The 22263-nt window shown below is 46.5% G+C and overlaps 1 protein-coding gene across 1 annotated transcript in view; it reads left to right on the forward strand.

Moving 5' to 3' along the window:
• The window catches only part of sspo (SCO-spondin), a gene marked incomplete at its 5' end in the record, with an annotated part of 592643 nt that overhangs the window by 495769 nt on the left and 74611 nt on the right, over window positions 1-22263 (forward strand). Inside the window, 4 exons of the mRNA XM_080183006.1 lie at window positions 7428-7555; window positions 11926-12074; window positions 15334-15380; window positions 17189-17394. Coding sequence (XP_080039132.1) covers window positions 7428-7555; window positions 11926-12074; window positions 15334-15380; window positions 17189-17394 — 530 coding nt within the window. The remainder of the gene's footprint in view (window positions 1-7427; window positions 7556-11925; window positions 12075-15333; window positions 15381-17188; window positions 17395-22263) is intronic.

The raw sequence follows: 22263 nt of genomic DNA on the forward strand, positions 1-22263 counted from the left end.
CAGAGGGAATAATCTCAGTGTAAGGGGGTCACCCATTTAAAATAGAGATGAGGAGGAATTTCTTCTCTCAGAGGGGAGTGAATCTGTGGGATTCTTTGCTGCAAAGATCATTCAGTATGTTCAAGGCTAAGATAGACAGATACTTATTCAGTAAGGGAATCAAGGCTTATGGGGCTACGACAGGAAAGTGGGGTTGAGGATTGTCACATTCAATCAGTCATGAATCTCATTGGATGAGAGAGCAGTTTCAGTGGGCTGAATGCCCTATAGCGGCACAGTAGCACAGTGGTTAGTACTGCTACTTCACAGCTCCAGGGTCCTGGGTTCGATTCCCGGCTCGGGTCACTGATTGTGTGGAGTTTGCACATTCTCCTCGTGTCTTTGTGGGTTTCCTCCGTGTGCTCCAGTTTCCTCCCACAGTCCAAAGGTGTGCGGGTTCGGTTGATTGGCCATGCTAAGAAACTGCCCCTTAGTGTCCAGGGATGCATAGTTTAGAGGGATTAGTGGGTATAATATGTAGGGATATAGGGGTAGGGCCTGGGTGGGATTGTGTTCGGTTCAGACTCGATGGGCTGAAGGACCTCTTTCTGCACTGTAAGGTTCTATGATTCTATGTTGTGGCCCTATGGTGAGGGCACATATCGAGGGGTGTGTACTGTATGGGCCTCCTTATTTAAGGAAGAATGTAAAAGTGTTGGAAGCAGTTCAGAAAGTTTTTAACCATAGAATCCCTACAGTGCTGAAGGAGGCCATTCAACCCATCGTGTCTGGACTGACTCAAAAAGAACATCTTAATCAGACCAACACTAATGTCTATTCCTGTATATCTTGGGACACTAAGGGCAACTTAGCATGGCCAAACCCCCAAACCTACACATCTATGGAGTGTGGGAGGAAACCAGAGCATCCAGATGAAACCCACGTGGACACGAGGAGAATATACAGGCTCCACAAGGACACCCAAGCTGGATTCGAACCTGGGTTCCTGGTACTGAGAGGCAGCAGTGCTAACCAATGTGTACCATGACTTTCATGGTTTACAAGGCTAATACCAGGAATAGGTTGTCCGATGAAAAGTTGGAGAGGCTAGGCTTGTTTTCACTGGAGTTCAAACAGACAGAGATGACTAGATCAAAACATTTATGATTCTGAATCTCAAACTGGGGCTCACAGTTTAAAAATCAGGAGTCACTCATTTATTACAGAGAGGAATTTATTCTCAGAGCGCATGAGTCTCTGGAATTCTCCTCCACAAAAGGTAGTGGAAGCAGAGTCTTTAAATACTTTGAAGGTGGAGCGAGACTGATTCTCGATTAACGAGGGGTCAGCGGGAGTGTGTGGTTGAGGTTACAATCAGAGCAGCTATGATCTTATTCAATGGAGGAACAGGCTCAAGAGGCTAAAGTGAATAACCTCACATTTATCCAAATTATACTTCATGTGCCATTGATTAGCCCACTCACCCAACCAGTCCAGATCATTCTGAAGGATCTCTGCATCCTCGTCACAGTTCACCCTCCACCCAAACTTTGAGATGTTACATTTTGTCCCCTCATCCAAATCATTAATATATATTGTGATTAGCTGGGGTCCCAGCACCGATCCCTGTGGCACCCCCACTAGTTACTGCCGGCCAATTGGAAAAGCACCCATTCATTCTACTCTTTGTTTCCTCACTGCCGACCAGTTTCCTATCCATCTCAGTACACATCCCCCAATCCCATGCACTTTAATCTTGCACAATAATGTCTTGTGTGGGACTTTGTCAAACGCTTTCTGAAAGTCCAAATATACCACATGTATTGATTCCCCATTGTCAACTCTACTCATTACATTCACACGATGTCTGCCTAAACTAAAGCTGTACGCACTAAAGGAGTCCGTATCTTTCCATTCCAATCCTATTCATGTATTCAACTAAACGCTGCTATCATACTTGCTCCAACTACCTCCCCGGCAGCGGGTTCCAGACATTCACCACCCTCTCTGTAAAAAAAATCCTGCCTTGCACATCTCCTCTAAACTTTTCCCCCCGCACCTTAAACCTATGTTCCCTAGTACTTGACTTTTCAACCCCAGGAAGGAGCATCTGACTATCCACTCTGTCCATGTCCCTCATATTCTTGTAAACCTCTCTCAGGTCACTCTTCAACCTCCGTTGTTCTAGTGAGAACAAACTGAAATTATCCAACCTCTCCTCATAGCTAATACCCCGAGACCAGTTAACATCCTGGTAAACCTCTTCTGTACCTTTGTCAAAACATCCGCATCCTTCTGGTAATGTGGCAAGCATGCCGTATGCCTTCTTGACAATCTTATCCCCCTGCGTTGCCACTTTGAATGATTGGTGGACATGTGTGCCCAGATCTCTGCCTATCAATATTCCTAACGCTTCTATTGTTTACTGTATAATTTCCTACATTCATTGGATTTTCCAAAATGCATTACCTCACATTTGAACAGATTAAACTCATCTGTCATTTCTCTGCCCAAGTCTCCTATTGGCGGAGGTGATAGTGGATGCCTTGGTGGTTATTTTCCAGACGTCGCTGGATTCCGGGGAAGTGCCGGATGATTGGAAAACGGCTAATGTTACGCCGTTGTTTAAGAAGGGTGCCAGGCAAAAGGCGGGGAATTACAGGCCGGTTAGTTTAACGTCTGTGGTAGGTAAAATGTTAGAATCTGTCATTAAGGAGGAAATTGCGAGGCATCTTGAAGGGAATTGCTTGATAGAGCAGACGCAGCACGGTTTCATTAAAGGGAAGTCGTGTCTGACAAATTTGCTGGAGTTCTATGAGGTTGTGTCTAGGGCGGTGGATAGAGGAGAGCCGGTGGATGTGGTCTTTCTAGATTTTCAGAAGGCGTTTGACAAAGTACCTCACAAGAGGTTATTGCAGAAGGTCGAGGGACATGGAGTTGGGGGTAGGGTGTTAGCATGGATAGAGGATTGGTTGTCAAATAGGAGGCAGAGAGTGGGGGTCAACGGGTGCTATTCGGATTGGCGGATGGTGACTAGTGGAGTGCCCCAGGGGTCGGTGCTGGGGCCTCAGCTTTTTACCATTTATATAGATGATCTGGAGGAGGGAACCGAGTGTAGGGTGTCAAAATTTGCTGATGACACCAAGATTGGGGGAACGGCAAATTGTGCAGAGGGTGTGGAGAGTCTGCAGAAGGATCTAGATAGGCTGGGCGAATGGGCCAGGAAATGGCAAATGGAATTTAATGTTGGCAAGTGCGAGGTGGTCCACTTTGGTAGGAATAATGGTAGGAAGGATTATCACTTACGGGGCGAAAAACTGCAGCAGGCGGCGGTGCAGAGGGACCTCGGGGTCCTTGTGCATGAGTCACAAAAACCCAGCTTGCAGGTGCAGCAGGTGGTCAGGAAGGCGAATGGGATGCTGGCCTTCATAGCGAGGGGGATTGTATATAAAAGTAGGGAGGTCTTGCTGCAGCTGTATAGGGCATTGGTGAGGCCTCAGCTGGAGTACTGTGTGCAGTTTTGGGCGCCGCACCTGCGCAAGGATATTTTGGCCTTGGAGGGAGTGCAGAGGAGGTTTACTAGGCTGATACCGGAGTTGAGGGGGTTGAGCTATGAGGAGAGGCTGAATAAACTAGGCTTGTACTCATTAGAGTTTAGAAGAATGAGGGGAGATCTCATTGAGACGTATAAGATGATGAATGGGATGGATAGGATAGAGGTGGAGAGACTCTTCCCGCTCAAAAAAGACAGTAGGACTAGGGGGCACAGCCTCAAGATAAAAGGGGGGCAGTTTAGAACAGAGTTGAGGAGGAACTTCTTCACTCAAAGGGTGGTGAATCTCTGGAATTCTCTGCCCGTTGAAGTGGTGGAGGCTGCCTCGCTAAATATTTTTAAGACGCGGGTTGATGGGTTTTTGATAAGCGAGGGGATTAAGGGTTATGGGGAGAGGGCGGGAATGTGGAACTGAGCAGCGACAGATCAGCCATGATCTTATTGAATGGCGGGGCAGGCTCGAAGGGCTGGATGGCCTACTCCTGCTCCTATTTCTTATGTTCTTATGGTCAATATCTTGCTGTATCCTCTGACAATCCCCTTCATTATCTGCAACTCCATCAATTTTTGTGTCATCTGCAAACTTACCAATCAGACCAGCTACATTTTCCTCAAATCATTTATATATACTATGAACAACAAAGGTCCGAGAACTGGTCGCTGTGGAACACTGCAAGCCTCAGCCTTTCGTTCAGTAAAGCACCCATCTACTGCTATCCTCTGTTTTCTCTGGTCAGCACAGTAAGAAGTTTCCGCTCACCTGATGAAGGAACATCATTCCGAAAGTGTGTGGTGTTTACTATCAAGTAAACCTGTTGGACTTTAACTTGGTGTTGTGAGACTTCTTACCGTGTTTACCCCAGTCCAATGCCGGCATCTCCACATCATGACTTCTATGATCAAGCCAGTTCTGTATCCATTTTACCAACTCTCCTCTGATTCACTGTGACTTCACCTTTCATCCCGGTCTATCATGAGGGACCTTGTCAAAGGCTTTACTGAAGTCCATGTGTACAGCATCCACTGCCTTTCCCTCATCTATCATCTTTTAAGGGCAAAATGGTTGCGGGGAGGTATGTTCCGGTTAAGCGGAAGGATGGGAAAGGTAGGATTAGAGAGCCGTGGATTACAGGACTTGGTCAGGAAGAAGAGGGAGGCGTATGTTAGGTCGAAACGACTGGGTACGGAGAGTGCGCTGGGGGAATATAGAGAGAGTAGGAGGGAGCTAAAAAGGGGAATTAGAAGGGCGAAGAGAGGGCATGAAATGGCTTTGGCTGGTAGGATTAAGGAAAATCCAAAGGCATTTTATTCCTATATTAGGAGCAAGAGAGTAGTTAGAGGGAAAATTGGTCCTCTTAGGGACAAAAGTGGAGAGTTATGTATTGAGTTGGAGGGAATGGGGGAGCTCCTGAATGAATACTTTGTGTCGGTATTCACGAAGGAGAGGGGTTCGGAATCGTGCGGCCTCTTGGAGGGAGCGGAGGTGCAGTTGCAGGAAATATCTATTACGAGGGAGGAAGTGCTAGGGCTTTTAGGTAGCGTAAGGACGGATAAAGCTCCGGGACCTGATGGTATTTATCCCAGGCTGCTTAGGGAGGTGAAAGATGAAATTGCTGGGCCTCTGGCGCAAATCTTTGTCTCTTCTTTGGATACAGGTGAGGTCCCAGAAGACTGGAGGGTAGCTAATGTGGTACCGCTGTTCAAAAAAGGTAGTAGGGATAACCCTGGAAATTATAGACCGGTGAGTTTGACATCGGTGGTAGGGAAATTAATGGAAAAAATACTTTGGGGTAGGATGTATGAGCATTTGGAGCGTTGCGATCTGATTAGGGATACGCAACATGGCTTTGTCAGAGGGAGGTCTTGCCTTACGAATCTTGTGGAATTCTTTGAGGAGGTGACAAAAACGGTTGACGATGGGAGAGCCGTTGATGTCATCTATATGGATTTCAGTAAGGCGTTTGACAAAGTCCCTCATGGTAGGCTGGTAGAAAAGGTTAAGGCGCATGGGATACGAGGCCAGGTAGCTAGGTGGATTGAGAACTGGCTGGGTAATAGGAGACAGAGGGTAGTTGTGGAGGGGACCTTGTCGGGCTGGAGGCCAGTGACCAGTGGTGTGCCGCAGGGCTCAGTACTGGGACCTCTCCTCTTTGTAGTATACATAAATGACTTGGAAGAGAGCGTAGGTGGTGTGATCAGCAAGTTTGCTGATGACACCAAGATGGCAGGGTTGGCGGGTACTGATCTCGATTGTCAGGTGATACAACAGGATATAGATAGGTTGGTGCATTGGGCAGATGGAATTTAATCCTGACAAATGCGAGGTGATGCATTTTGGAAGGAATAATGCAGAGAGGAGCTATGTGATAAAAGGTAGACAGATTAGGAGTATAGAAATACAGAGGGACCTGGGAGTGCAGGTTCACAAATCCATGAAGGTTGCGTCACAAGTGGAGAAGGTTGTTAGGAAGGCTTATGGAATGTTAGCCTTTATAGGAAGGGGTATAGAGTATAAAAGCTGCCGTCTAATGCTTCAGTTGTATAGAACGTTGGTTAGACCGCGTTTGGAGTACTGCGTCCAGTTCTGGTCACCTTACTACTGGAAGGACGTGGAGTCTCTGGAAAGGGTGCAGAGGAGGTTTACCAGGATGTTGGTTGGCATGGAGGGGCTGGGTTACGAGGAAAGGTTGGAGAAACTGGGACTGTTCTCATTGGAAAGACGGAGATTGAGGGGGGACATGATAGAGGTATATAAGATACTGAAGGGAATAGATAGAGTTAATAGTGAGAGACTGCTCCCTAGACTGGGTACAAATACGAGAGGTCATGATTTAAGGGTGAGGGGGGAGAGGTATAATTTGGAAGTGAGAGGAAGGTTCTTTACGCAGAGAGTTGTGGGGGTATGGAACGCGCTACCGAGTCGGGTGGTGGAGGCAGGAACGTTGGACTCGTTTAAGGTTCATTTAGATAGACACATGAGTGAAACAAGGATGGAGGGTTATGGTAGGGGCTATTAAATAAGGTTAGAACCTCGGGAGACACCGGAAAAGTAGACTTGTAAGATTAACGTTTTTGTCTTTTTATTCCGCAGGTGGAGGTCCACCTCGTGTCAAGCGAGGGGCATGCACACGGTGGGTCGTGCGTGGGCTGCTCTTGGAAGTTCCGGGAGTGGCCTAGTACTTCGTGTCGGTGTGTGTGCTTGATCCTGGACCGGTAGACGGGCGCCGCAACAGCTCGGTGACTAGCACTGCTAGCTGTGCAGATACATGGATTTGGGCCTGTGTCTGTGGGAGTTTGCGCATTCTCCCTGTGGATGCGTGGGTTTCCTCCGGGCGCTCCGGTTTCCTCCCACACCCCAAAGATGTCCTGTTAGGCTGATTGGTTTTACCAAATTGACACTATTCTCCCCTGAATCTGGCTAAGTCAGGGGTTCCATTTGTAGACACGCAGGGTAGAATAGGTGTAGGGTGATGCGGCGGCGCGGGCTCATTGGGCCGAAGGGCCTGTTTCCCGTGCTGGGTTGTTCTTTGTTCTATCACTTCCTCGAAAAACCCAGTCAAGTTAATGAGACACGATGTCCCCTTCACAAAACCACAGTGTCACTAATTTGTATGTTTGTATACTTGTTTTTTAATGCTCCAAGAAGCACCTTGGAACATTTTATAGTCACAGGCTGGAATTTTCCAGTCCCACTGCAGTGAGTGGAAACCTTGGCTGAGCGCCAGATTCTCCATTCCTGCCGGCAGTGGTGAATGACATTGGAGGATTCCAGCTGCTGGAAGTTGTAGTTGTTTCATTCTGCAATCTCATTGCAGTAAAGGTTTGATCACTCGACTGTGATGGCAGGTTTGATTACAATGGTTTTTCTTTAACATCCATTTAACTGTTTTCCCAGGTTGTCCAGGAAACCAAATCTTAAGCAGCTGTGCCAACGTTTGCCCACGCAGCTGCTCAGACCTTCAGTCAGACATGCAGTGTAGACAGCAAGTCTGTGAGCCTGGCTGCCACTGCCCACCTGGAAAAGTGAGTCTGTTTCTTCTCCAGCTAAATCTGTTTGTTTTCTAATGCTACCTGGACGGGTAATTCTGCTTGTTCCTTACCTGTACCCAACTTGACCAGTGAAATTGTATCTTATTTTCCCTAAAGCCAACCATTCAGCTGAGTTTATTAATCTCAGCCTGAGTGCTGCACAATGGCACAGTGGTTAGCACTGCTGCTTCACAGCGCCAGGGACCCGGGTTCAATTCCTGACTTGGGTCACTGTCTATGTGGAGCTTGCACATTCTCCTCATGTCTGCATGGGTTTCCTCTGGGTGCTCCGGTTTCCTCCCACAGGCCAAAAGATGTGCTGGTTAGGTGGATTGACCCAAACAGGCACTAGAGTGTGGCAACGAGGGGAATTTCACAATAACTTCGTTGCAGTGTTAATGTAAGCCTTTCTTGTGACAAAGAAAAAAAACATTTAATTGATAGCCCATGTCCAGTGGTCAATGGTTGCCCCAAGCTGATTCCAAATGAACCAACAAGTAGACTTTTGATAGAGTCTGCACCAACACATTAGAAACAGCTAAACTCCCACCTACTGCCAGGTGCCAGCATTTAGAGATACCAGAGCAACGTATTTTACACAGAGGGTGGTGGGGGCCTGAAATGCACTGCCAAGTAGGGTGGTGGAGGCAGACACACTGGGATTGTTTAAGAATTATCTGGATAGTCACATGAGCAGACTGGGAATGGAGGGATACAAACAAATGGTCTAGTTGGACCAATGAGCGGCGTAGGCTTGGAGGGCCGAAGGGCCTGTTTCCTGTGCTGTATTGTTCTTTGTTCTTTATTTGGCCAATAGCCTTGATGGGGAGAAATAGAAGGTTAGGTGGGAAGTGCCTGTGCTCGAGTGAATGTGGGGAGTGAATAGGGATGGTGAAGGGTAAATGAGGATGATGAGGGGTGAATGAGGATGGTGAAGGGTAAATTGTTCCAAAGGAGATTGAATGTCTTGTCAAGAGGAAAAAGGAAGCATATATAAGGATGAAAAAACAAGGTTCAGTTGGGTCGCATGAGGGTTACAAGGTAGCAAGGAATGAGTTAAAGAAAGGGCTTAGGAAAGCCAGGAGGGGGCATGAGAAGTCCTTGGCGGGTTGGGTAAAAGAAAACCCCAAAGCTTTTTACTGTCATGTGAAAAAAGAATGACCAGTGTGAGGTTAGGGCCAGTCAATGATAGTAGTGGGAACTTGTGCATGGAGTCAGAAGAGATAGGTGAGGCGTTGAATGAATACTTTTCTTCAGTGCTCACTAAGGAGAGGGGACATGTTTTTGAGGATGTGAGTGTGATACAGGCTGATAGGATGGAGGAGATAGATGTTCTGAGGGAAGATGTATTAGCAATTTTGAAAAATCTGTGAGTGGATAAGTCCCCTGGGCCAGATGGGATACATCCTAGGATACTATGGAAGGCAAGGGATGAGATTGTGGAGGCTTTGGCTTTGATCTTTGGGTCCTTACTGTCCACAAGGATTGTCACAGCAAGAAGTCTGACAACACCAGGTTTAAGTCCAACCGATTTATTTGATAGTAAATTTACAAGCTTTCGAGGTTTCCCTCTTTGTCAGGTGAATGGAGACTACTGGCCTCAGACAGAGCATATAACAGCACAGACAGTTTACAGATTACTGATTAGAATGCGAATCTTTAAAGTGGCCACTTTAAGACTTGAATAGCAGGTTAGGTGTAAAGATTCGCAATCAGTATATGCTCTGTCTGATGCCAGTACTCTCCATTCACCTGACGAAGAGGGGAACCTCGAAAGCTTGTGAAGGTTTGATACCATCAAAATTGGACTTGCCCCAATTTAAAGTTTTAACTTTTGGGCCAGACCTATCATTTTACATAGCTACCTTAAACTAATGGAAGTATGGTCACTGGTCCCAAAGTGATCCCTCACTAACACTTTTCTCACCTGCCCTTCCTTATTTCCCAAGAGGAGGTACATTAGAACATAAGAAATAGGAGCAGGAGTAGGCCATCTAGCCCTTCATGCCTGCCCCACCATTCAATAAGATCATAGTTGAGCTGAAGGGATCAGTTCCACTTACCCGCCTGCTCCCCATAACCCTTAATTCCCTTGTCTATCAGAAATCTATCTACTTGTGACTTAAACATATTCAACGAGGTAGCCTCCACCACTTCAATGGGCAGAGAATTCCAGAGATTCACCACCCTCTGAGAGATGAAGTTCCTCCTCAACAATATTCTAAGCGCCCCTTATTTTGAGGCTGTGCCCTCTAGTTCCTTTCTAAGTGGAAAGTAACTCTCTACCTCTACTACCCTATCTAGCCCCTTCATTATCTTATATGTCTGTGTAAGATTCCCCTCTCAGCCTTCTAAACTCTAAAGAGTACAGGCCCAATCTACACAATCTCTCCTCACAAGCTAACCCCTTCATCTCTGGTATCAGCCTGGTGAACCTTCTCTGTACTCCCTCCAAGGCCAATATATCCTTTCGCAAATAAGGGGACTAAAATCGGACACAGTACTTTAGTTGCGGCCTCACCAGTGCCTTGTACAGTTGCAGCAAGTCCCCCCTGCTTTTATATTCTATCCCCCTCGCTATAAAGGCCAGCATCCCATTCGCCGCCTTGATCACCTGCTGCACCTGCAGATGGGGTTTTTGCGATTCGTGCACAAGGACCCCCCCAGGTCCCTCTGCACTGTAGCATGTTGTAATTTTTCACCATTTAAATAATATTTAATGTTACTATTATTTCTTCCAAAGTGGATAACCTCACACTTGCCAATGTTATACTCCATTTGCCAGGTCCTTGCCCACTCACTCAGCCTATCCAAATCTCTCTGCAGACTTTCCACGTCCCCCACGCAATTCGCTTTTCCAGTCATCTTCGTGTCATCAGCAAATTTTGTTACCCTACACTCAGCCCCCTCCTCCAGATCGTCTATGTATATGGTAAACAGTTGAGGCCCCAGCACCGATCCCTGCGGCACGCCACTAGTCACCAACCGCCAATCAGAAAAGCCCCTATTTATTCCAACTCTCTGCTTCCTGTTAGATAGACAATCCCCAATCCAGCTAACACTTTACCCCCAACTCCATGCACCCTAACCTTCTGTAGCAACCTTTTGTGAGGCACCTTATCGAACGCCTTCTGGAAATCTAAAAACACCACATCCACCGGTTCCCCTCTGTCAACCGCACTCGTTACATCTTCCAACATTCGCTCTAGCCACTCTCTTCCTTTTTATATATTTGTAAAAACTTTTACTATCTTTTTTATATTTTGAGCTAGTTTAGCTTCATAATCTATCTTTCCTTTCTTTATCGCTTTCTTCGTAGTTCTTTGTTTTTTTTAAAGCTTTCCCAATCTTCTAGGACAAGTTTTGCCCCTTCTCTAGTCGGGCCATCCACATATTGAATGAGGAATTCCTCCTGAATACTTTCAGTATTTATGTCCTTCCAGTTTAGATGCAATCTGTACTTCTTGTACAGGTCCCTCCAGCCCCGGAAGAGATAGAGTCACAGTGTTATAGAGGTTTACAGCATGGAAATAGGCCCTTCACCCCAACTTATCCATGCCACCCCTTTTTTTAACCTCTAAGCTAGTCCCAATTGCCCGTGTTTGGCCCATATCCCTCTATACCCATCTTGCCCATGTAACTGTATAAATGCTTTTTAAAGGACAAAATTGTATCCGCTTCTATATCCCAGGCTGTTAAGTGAAGCAAGGGAGGAAATAGCAGGGGCATTGGCAATAATTTTCAATTCCTCTTTGGCCACAGGCTGGAGAACTGCAGGACAGTCAATGTGGGACTATTATTCAAGAAGGAAGGAAAGGATAAACCAGGCCAGTCAGTCTAACCTGAGTGGTGGGGAAACTACTGGAAGCAATTCTGGGAAACATAATTATTCTGCATTTGGAGAGGCAGGAATTAATCAAAAACATATCAGCATGGATTTGTTCAGGGAAAGTCATAGCAGACCATATTTTTCAAAGAGGTGATCAGGTGTGTCGATGAGGGGATTGGATTTGATACTTGGACTTCATCAAGACTTTTGATAAGGCCTCACACAATCTTCCTGAAGGGTAGGAAGTAGATTGGTTCACTCCCTCCTTTTAAACATGGGCAATTCATGTGGCACATTCCTTACCCACATCCCACAAATGAATATTTCAGCCATGGCCTAACCAGTCATTTACAAAGTTCTACCATGATCTCTTTGCTTCGCTTGGTTCTGCTATTTATAAACGAAAACAGCTGATTTCTTTTTAAACCACCCTGTCAACTTGCCCTGCAGGATTAGTGGACCTTCAGTTCCCCTGTGTGAGTTATCAGATACTGTCATCTCACAGTGCATTATTATTGTCATTATTGTTGACCAGGTTCTGCAGGATGAGATGTGCGTGTTGCCTGAGGAATGTCGGTGTTCCTTACTGAATTCATCAATCCCATGGATCACTAACATTTCCAGTGAGGATCGGGAGAGGGATTATGCAGCTGGAACAACAATCCATCACCGCTGTAACACGTGGTGAGTTTGGCCAGGCTGATTGGCTCTGGAATAGTAACTGGAAAAGCTCCAAAATATGAGCATGGATGCTGACAAACTAGTTCATTCAGTGAGATCATCCACATTGTGTCAGGTGCTAGATCAATGAAAAACAGAAACAACAGTCACTCACAATACTGTTTAAAATCACCAGAGAAGGGATCATGAGGAGGCCTTGGCGGGTAAGATTAAGGAGAATCCCAAGGTGTTCTACAAATATGTGAAGAGTAAAAGGATGAGAAAAGAAGGGATAGGACCTATAAAAGGTGAAGGGGGAAAAGTCTGTGTGGAACCGGAAGAAATGGCAGAGGTGCTTAATGAGTACTTTGCCTCGGTATTCACGGTGGAAAGTGATCTGGGAGGTTGTACTACAGGTTTGCGGCAGACTGAAAAGATTGAGTATGTGGATATTAAGAAAGAGGATGTGTTAGAACTTTTAAATTCTATCAAGATAGATAAGTCGCCGGGACCGGATGGGATGTACCCCAGGTAACTGTGGGAGGTGATTGCAGAGCCCCTGGTGATGATCTTTGCGTCGTCGATGGAGACGGGAGAGGTTCCGGAGGATTGGAGGTTTGCGGATGTGGTTCCTATTTTCAAGAAAGGGAACTGGGATAGCCCGGGAAATTACCGACCGGTGAGTCTGACCTCAGTGGTTGGTAAGTTGATGGAGAGGATTCTGAGGGACAAGATTTATGAGTATTTAGAGAAGTTTAGAATGATCAGGAATAGCCAGCACGGCTTTGTCAAGGGCAGGTCGTGCCTTACGAGCCTAGTTGAGTTCTTTGAAAATGTGACTGAACACATTGACGAAGGAAGAGCGGTGGACGTGGTTTACATGGACTTCAGCAAGGCGTTTGATAAGGTCCCCCATGCAAGACTTCTTGAGAAGGTGAGAGGACATGGGATCCAAGGGGCTTTGGCCTTGTGGATCCAGAACTGGCTTGCCTGCAGAAGGCAGAGAGTGGTTGTGGATGGGTCTTTTTCTGCATGGAGGTCAGTCACCAGTGGAGTGCCCCAGGGATCTGTTCTAGGACCCTTGCTGTTTGTCATTTTCATAAATGACCTGGATGAGGAAGTGGAGGGATGGGTTCGTAAGTTCGCCGACGATACGAAGGTTGGTGGTGTTGTGGATAGTCTGGAGGGATGTCAGAAGTTGCAGCGGGACACAGATAGGATGCAAAACTGGGCGGAGAAGTGGTAGATGGACGTCAACACAGATAAATGTGTAGTGGTCCGTTTTGGCAGGACCAACGGGATGCAGGAGTACAATATCAAGGGTAGGAGTCTCAGCTGCATTGAAGAGCAGAAGGATCTTGGGGTCCGAGTCCATAGGACTCTTAAATCGGCCTCGCAGGTGGAGGATGTGGTCAAGAAGGCGTATGGTGTACTGGCCTTCATTAATCAAGGGACTGAGTTTAGGAGTCGGGAGATAATGCTGCAACTTTATAAGACCCTTGTCAGAGCTCACTTGGCGTACTGTGCGCAGTTCTGGTCGCCTCACTACAGGAAGGATGTGGAAGCTATTGAGAGGGTGCAGAGGAGATTTACAAGGATGTTGCCTGGATTGGGAGGCATGCCTTATGAAGATAGGTTGAGGGAGATTGGTCTCTTCTCCCTGGAGAGACAAAGGTTGAGAGGCGACCTGATAGAAGTTTATAAAATGTTGAGAGGAATAGATAGGGTGGATTCTCGGAGGCTATTTCCCAGGGCTGAAATGGTCGCTACGAGAGGACACAGGTTTAAGGTGCTGGGGAGTAGGCACAGAGGAGATGTTGTGGTAAGTTTTTCACTCAGAGGGTGGTGAGTGAGTGGAATCGGCTGCCTTCGGTGGTGGTAGAGGTGAACTCGCTGGGGTCTTTTAAAAGACTTCTGGATGAGTACATGGGATTTAATGGCATTGCAAGTTACAGATAGTTCTGTGGCTTGGTAGGTATAGATATGATCGGTGCAACTTGTGGGCCGAAGGGCCTGTTTGTGCTGTAGTGTTCTATGTTCCATGTTCTATGAAAGATGAACTACTGATGTCAAATTAATAATACGGTGGGAAGGTTCTAGAAACAATTATTTTGGGCAGAATTAGTCAGATTGAAAAATGTGGATTGAATAGGGAGAGCCAGCATGAGTTTCTAAAGGGAGAATTTTGAGGAGGTGACGTAGAACATAGAACATTACCGCACAGTACAGGCCCTTCGGCCCTTGATGTTGTGCCGACCTGTGAATTCAATTTAAAGCCCATCTAACCTACACTATTCCAACATCATCCATATATTTATCCAATGGCCATTTAAATGCCCTTAAAGTTGGTAAGTCCACTACTGCTGCAGGCAGGGCATTCCACGCCCTTACTACCCTCTGAGTAAAGAACCTACCTCTGACAGGGTAGATAGGGGCTAGATAGGTGCTAGACAGGGTAGATGAAGGGGCTAGATAGGGTAGAGGTTGAGAGATTCTTTCCATTCAGAAAGGAAATCAGAACTAGAGGGCACAGCCTCAAAATAAGGGAGGGGTGGGGGGAAGTTTAGAACAGAGTTGAGGAGGAACTTCTTCACTCAAAGGGTGGTGAATCTCTGGAATTCTCTGCCCACTGAAGTGGTGGAGGCTACCTTGTTGAATATGTTTAAGTCATGGGTAGATAGGTTTCTGATAGTCAAGTGAATTAAAGGTTATGGGGAGAAAGCGGGAAAGTGGAACTGATCCACTTCAGATCAGCCATGATCTTATTGAATGGCGGGGCAGGCTCGAAGGGCTAGATGGCCTACTCCTGCTCCTATTACTTATGTTCTTGTGTTCTACGTCACCTCTTAACCATCTTCTCTCTAATGAAAACAGCCTCAAGTCCCTCAGCCTCTCCTCATAAGACCTTCCACCATACCAGGCAACATCCTGGTAAATCTCCTCTGACTAATTCAGAGGGGATTTGAGAAAAATAAAATTCACTCAGGGTGGTGGGAATCTGGAATGTATTGCTTGGGGAGGTAGTGGAGGCCGGAAACCTTACAATCTTTAGAAAACATTTGGATCAGCCCTTGAAATATCCTAACACTCAGGGATATAGGACAGTGCAGGAAAATGGGATTAATGTGACTTTCGTGGTAGTTATTGTCGGTGCAGGCTCAATGGGCTGAATGGCCTTTTCTGCTGTGACTCGATGACTGTGACTTTATGGTATAGTCTTAAAAAATATCCAATATCTCACAATTCTGATGAGTTTTACTGTTTGAGGGGTTTTTTTTTGCAGTGTCTGTCAGAGAGGAGTTTTCCAATGCTCAGAATCAAACTGCGAAGGTAAGAATAATTCATATCAAAGCTACAGAGGAATACAAGGCCCCTCCCACATTCAGCAACCCCCATCCCCGCTATCAATAACCCTAACTCCCCATTCAGTAGCTCTCACCCTTCACACTATGGCTCCCACTCCAACTATCAGTGACTGCTATTCATGTCACACTCATGTCACTCTGTTGTAGGTAAAATGTTAGAATCCGTCATCAAGGAGGAAATATTGGAGTTCTATGAGGATGTGTCTAGGGCGGTGGATAGAGGAGAGCTGGTGGATGTGGTCTTTCTTGATTTTCAGAAGGCGTATGACAAGGTACCTCACAAGAGGTTATTACAGAAGGTCGGGGGCATGGAGTTGGGGGTAGGGTGTTAGCGTGGATAGGGGATTGGTTGTCAAATAGGAGGCAGAGAGTGGGGGTTAATGGGTGCTATTCGGATTGGCGGATGGTGACTAGTGGAGTGCCCCAGGGGTCGGTGCTGGGGCCTCAGCTTTTTACCATTTATATAGATGATCTGGAGGAGGAAACCGAGTGTATGGTGTCGAAATTTGCTGATGACACCAAGATTGGTGGAACGGCAAATTGCGCGGAGGGTGTGGAGAGTCTGCAGAAGGATCTAGGTAGGCTGGGCGAATGGGCCAGGAACTGGCAAATGGAATTTAATGTTGGCAAGTGCGAGGTGGTCCACTTTGGTAGGAATAATGGTAGGAAGGATTATTACTTACGTGGTGAAAAACTGCAGCAGACGATGGTGCAGAGGGACCTTGGGGTCCTTGTGCATGAGTCGCAAAAACCCAGCCTGCAGGTGCAGCAGGTGGTCAGGAAGGCAAATGGGATGCTGGCCTTCATAGCGAGGGGGATTGAATATAAAAGTAGGGAGGTCTTGCTGCAGCTGTATAGGGCATTGGTGAGGCCGCAGCTGGAGTACTGTGTGCAGTTTTGGTCGCCGCACTTATGCAAGGATATTTTAGCCTTGGAGGGAGTGCAGAGGAGGTTTACTAGGCTGATACTGGAGTTGAGGGGGTTGAGCTATGACGAGAGGCTGAATAAACTAGGCTTGTACTCGTTAGAGTTTAGAAGAATGAGGGGAGATCTCATTGAGACGTATAAGATGATGAATGGGATGGATAGGATAGAGGTGGAGAGACTCTTCCCGCTCAGAAAGGACAGTAGGACTAGGGGGCACAGCCTCAAGATAAAGGGTGTGCAGTTTAGAACGGAGTTGAGGAGGAACTTCTTCACTCAAAGGGTGGTGAATCTCTGGAATTCTCTGCCCGTTGAAGTGGTGGAGGCTGCCTCGCTAAATATATTTAAGACGCGGGTTGATGGGTTTTTGATAAGCGAGGGGATTAAGGGTTATGGGGAGAGGGCGGGAATGTGGAACTGAGCCACGACAGATCAGCCATGATCTTAATGAATGGCGGGGCAGGCTCGAGGGGCTAGATGGCCTACTCCTGCTCCTATTTCTTATGTTCTTATGTTATGACCCTCACCCAACACTCTTAATAATCCCCAAACACATCTCAGTAAGTCCTGCCCCTCCACTCACAATAACCCTCACTCACATGAGCACCCAAACCCACCAGAAGATGGTCCGTTCTTACCGTGCTCTCTGTATCTCTGCTTTGAAATAAGCTACTTTCCAATTCTTGATCTTTGACCTCTCTTTATTCCCACTCTCAATGTTTTTCTGAAATTGCCTGAATTTAGTTTTTGCATTTTGGCCTAAAGTTTGGCAGTTAACCTGTATCACTGGGTTGCTATGGGATTGGTGGTTGGGAATGTATGTATTAACATGAAATATATAAACCTTAGAATGTCGTGAGGGTGAGATTTGGAGTGGAGAGACAGCCGACTCCTTCAGATGTGAAAGATCGTGCCAAGATGTTTACTCAGTGATGGGACTGAACTGCACTTCTGGACAGGGATGTGTGTGTGAGGCCGGCAGATACAGGAACAGCTCAGGACAATGTGTTACTGCAGCCTACTGCGAATGTATCGTCAATGACAACATCTACCCGGTGAGTGATGATAGGCAGCAGCAAACACCCAACACACAGCAATGGTCTAGGCTAACGGTCTAACACTCCAATCGGCTAACACTCCAATCAGAGACCAGCAGCCCATCTCAGAGCAGCATCTGACCAATCATCCACCATAATAGGTGGGGACAGAGGTCCAGGATAGGCTAAAGGGAAAAGATCAAGGGTCAAGAGTTGGAATGGGTAAAGTTTGTTCAAAAATAATGACAAGATGTTATAGTTTTTATCGCTCATAACATAGAACACTACAGCACAAACAGGCCCTTCAGCCCACAAGTTGCACCGATCATATCCATACCTACCAAGCCATAGAACTATATGTAACTCCCAATCCCATTAAATCCCATGTACTCATCCAAAAGTCTTTTAAAAGACCCCAGCGAGTTCACCTCTACCACCACTGACGGCAGCCGATTCCACTCACTCACCACCCTCTGAGTGAGAAACTTAACCCTCACATCTCCTCTGTACTTGCTTCCCAGCACCTTAAACCTGTGTCCTCTCGTAGCGACCATTTCAGCCCTGGGAAATAGCCTCCGAGAATCCACCCTATCTATTCCTCTTAACATCTTATAAACCTCTATCAGATCGCCTCTCAACCTTCGTCTCTCCAGGGAGAAGAGACCAATCTCCCTCAATCTATCTTCATAAGGCATGCCTCCCAATCCAGGCAACATCCTTGTAAATCTCCCCTACACCCTCTCAATAGCTTCAGAATACAAGATCCCAAAGCACTTCACATGAGCTTTCTCGAAGACACTCTGACACTGAGACAAATAAGGAGATGTGAGGGTAATGACCAAAAGGTTGGTAAAAAGTGTAGATTTTATGATGAACCAATACCAAATGTGGAACATTTAAAGTCAAGTGTTATAATCCAGGTCAGAAACTCCAAGGTGTTTTATGAAGTCAGCCTAAGCCATAAGTGCCGTCATCAGCAAACATCTCCAATTCTGACCTTATGATGGAAGGAAGTTTATTAATGAAGCAGCTGAAGATTGTTGGACCTAGGACACTACCCTGAGGAACTCGTGCAGAGATGTTATAGGTCACAGAATAGACTATTCGGCCCGTCATGTCTACACAAACTCTGACAAAGTATCTCATCCAGGCCCTCTTCCCCACCCTATCCCTGTAACCCTATGGCTCATCCATCTTGAGATACTGAGAGGGAATTTAGCATGGCCAATCCACCTAACTCGCACATCTTTAGACTGTGAGAGGAAACCCAAACATTCGGAGGAAACCCATGCAGACACGGGGCGAACATGCAAATTCCACACAGACAATGACCCAAAGCCGGAATTGAGCTAGGTCACTGACACTGTGAGGCAGCAGTGCTGCCCACTGTGCCACCATGCCACCCTTGGAGCTGAGATGACCTCCAACCACCACAGCCACCTCGCCTTGTGCTATGTGTGACTCTAAGCAGCAGAGGGATTTCCCCCTGAAACCCATTGATTCCAGTTTTGCCAAGGCTCCTTGATGCCACACTTGGTCAAATCCAGGTCAAATGATGTAAAGGGCTGTCATTCTGGAGTTCTTTTGTCCATGTTTGAACCAAGACTGTAATGAGGTCAGGAGCTGAGTGACCCCCTGGTGAAACCCAAACTGGGCGTCACTGAGCAGGTTATTGCTGAGCAGGTGCTGTTTGATAGCGCTGTCGATAACACCTTCCATCACTTTACTGATGATCGAGAGGAGACTGTTGGGCGGTAATTGACCAAGTTGGATTTGTCCTTTCTTTCATGTATAGGATATACAATCAGAATCATAGAACCCTACAGTGCAGAAAGAGGCCTTTCGGCCCATCGAGTCTGCACCGAACACAATCCCTACCCCGGCCCTACTGCCACAGCCCCACACGTTTTACCCACTAATCCCTCTAACCTACGCATCCCTGGACACTAAGGGGCAATTTCTTAGTATGGCCAATCAACCTAACCCGCACATTTTTGGACAAGGGCGACTTTCCACATTAGAACCAGAGAAAAGTTACGGCACAATGAACTGGCCCCAACATCTTTCTGTGGGAAAGAATTCCACAGGTTCACAACATTGAGTGGAGAAGTCCTTTCTCATCTCAGTCCTGAATGGCTTACCCCTTATTCTTAGACTGTGACCCCCTAGTTCTGGACTTCCCCAATATTGGAAATATTCTTCCCATATTTAGTCTGTCCAGTCCCATCAGTAAGCAGTCTCACAACATCAGGTTAAAGTCCAACAGGTTTATTTGGTAGCACAAGCTTTCAGAGTGCTGTCCCTTCATCAGGTGAGTGGAGAGTTGGGTTCACAAGCAGTTCATATATAGACACAGACTTTATTACAAGCTAATGAACGTAGAACATAGAACATTACAGCGCAGAACAGGCCCTTCGGCCCACGATGTTGCGCCGACCAGCTTTTAAAAAAAAACAACACTAACCCACTAATCTAAACCAATCCCATTTCATCCATAAACCTGTCCACAGATCTCTTAAACGCCCCCAAACTAGGCGCATTTACAACTGCAGCTGGCAGGGCATTCCAGTCCCTCACCACCCTCTGGGTAAAGAACCTACCCCTGACATCAGTCCTATAACTACCCCCCCTTAATTTAAAGTCGTGCCCCCTCGTGCTAGCTTTCTCCATCCTAGGAAAAAGGCTATCACTATCTACCCTGTCCAAACCTCTAATCATCTTATATGTTTCAATAAGGTCCCCTCTTAGCCGCCTTCTTTCCAGCGAAAACAACCCCAAATCTCTCAGTCTCTCCTCATAGGATCTCCCCTCCATACCAGGCAACATCCTGGTAAACCTCCTCTGCACCCTCTCCAAAGCCTCCACATCCTTCCTATAATGTGGGGACCAGAACTGCACACAGTACTCCAAGTGCGGCCGCACCAGAGTTGTGTACAGTTGCATCATGACGCTGCGACTCCTAAATTCAATCCCCCTACCAATAAACGCCAAGACACCGTATGCCTTCTTAACAACCTTATCTACTTGATTCCCAACTTTCAGGGATCTATGTACACATACACCTAGATCCCTCTGCTCCTCCACACTATTCAAAGTCCTCCCGTTAGCCCTATACTCAACACATCTGTTATTCCTACCGAAATGAATTACCTCACACTTCTCCACATTAAACTCCATCCGCCACCTTGCGGCCCAGCTCTGCAACCTTTCTAAGTCACCCTGCAAACTATGACACCCTTCCTCACAATCTACCACACCTCCGACTTTGGTGTCATCAGCAAACTTACTAATCCACCCAACTATACCTTCATCCAGATCATTAATAAAAATTACAAACAGCAGTGGCCCCAAAACAGATCCCTGAGGCACACCACTCGTAACCGAACTCCATGACGAATATTTACCATCAACCACCACCCTCTGTCTCCTATCTGCTAGCCAATTCCTGATCCAATTACCTAGATCACCCCCAATCCCATACATCTGCATTTTCTGCAGAAGCCTACCATGGTGAACCTTATCAAACGCCTTACTAAAATCCATATACACCACGTCAACTGCCTTACCCCTATCCACCTCTTTGGTCACTTTCTCAAAGAACTCGATAAGGTTAGTAAGGCACGACCTACCCGCTACAAAACCATGCTGACTGTCTCTAATCAATTCATTACTCTCCAAATAACTATAAATCCTGTCTCTAATAATCCTTTCCAAAACCTTACCCACCACAGAAGTAAGACTCACCGGTCTATAATTCCCAGGGAAGTCTCTTCTCCCCTTCTTAAACAATGGGACAACATTTGCTGTCCTCCAATCTTCCGGTACTATACCAGAGACCAACGACGACCTGAAGATCAGAGCCAGAGGCTCCGCAATCACTTCTCTTGCCTCCCAGAGAATCCTAGGGTAAATCCCATCCGGACCAGGGGACTTATCTATTTTCAAACCCTCTAAAATATCCAGCACATCCCCGGATCAACTGCAATACTATCTATTTTACACCCCTGCACCCCAGTGTCCTCCTCAGCTACATTCATGTCCCCTTGCGTGAACACCGAAGAGAAATATTGGTTCAACGCCTCTCCAATCTCCTCCGGTTCCACACACAACTTCCCTCTACTGTCTGTAACTGGCCCTAATCTTGCCAATGGTTGGAATGTGAGTCTTAACTGACAGTCCCATCAGGATTTTATATATCTGTATGAGATCCCCTCTCATTACTCTAAATTCCAGTGAGTACAAGCTCAATCAATGCAGTTTCTCTTCAGATGTCAGTTCTGCCATTCCAGAATTCTGGTGAACCTTCACTAGACCCCCTCAATTGCAAGAATGTCCTTCCTCAGACTAGGAGACCATAACTGCACACAATACTCAAGGTGTGGCCTCACTAAGGCCCTGTATAACTGCAGCAAGACACCCTGCTCCTGTACTCAAATCCTCTTGCTATGAAGGCCAGCATGCCATTAGCTTTCCTCACCATCTGCTGTACCTGCATGCCAACCTTCAGTGATTTTTCTACCATGTCACCAAGTTTTTTGAAGGGGTAACAAGGAGGAAGATGAGGGCAGTGCAGTTGATGTTGTCTACGTGGACTTAGCAAGGCCTTTGACAAGGTACCGCATGGTAGGTTGTTGCGTAAGGTTAAATCTCATGGAATCCAGGGCGAGGTATCTAAATGGATACAAAATTGGCTTCTTCACAAAAGCCAGATGGTTGTAGAACATAGAACACTACAGCACAAACAGACCCTACGGCCCACAAGTTGTGCTGATCACATCCATACCGACCAGGCCTTTCTATAACTCTCAATCCCATTAAGTCCCATGTACTCATCCAAATGTCTCTTAAAAGACCCCAGCGAGTTCACCTCTACCACCACCAACGGCA

This window comes from Carcharhinus amblyrhynchos, unplaced genomic scaffold, assembly GCF_965287045.1.
Source record: "Carcharhinus amblyrhynchos unplaced genomic scaffold, sCarAmb.v2.hapA chromosome_114, whole genome shotgun sequence".
In the NCBI taxonomy this organism is placed as follows: domain Eukaryota; kingdom Metazoa; phylum Chordata; class Chondrichthyes; order Carcharhiniformes; family Carcharhinidae; genus Carcharhinus; species Carcharhinus amblyrhynchos.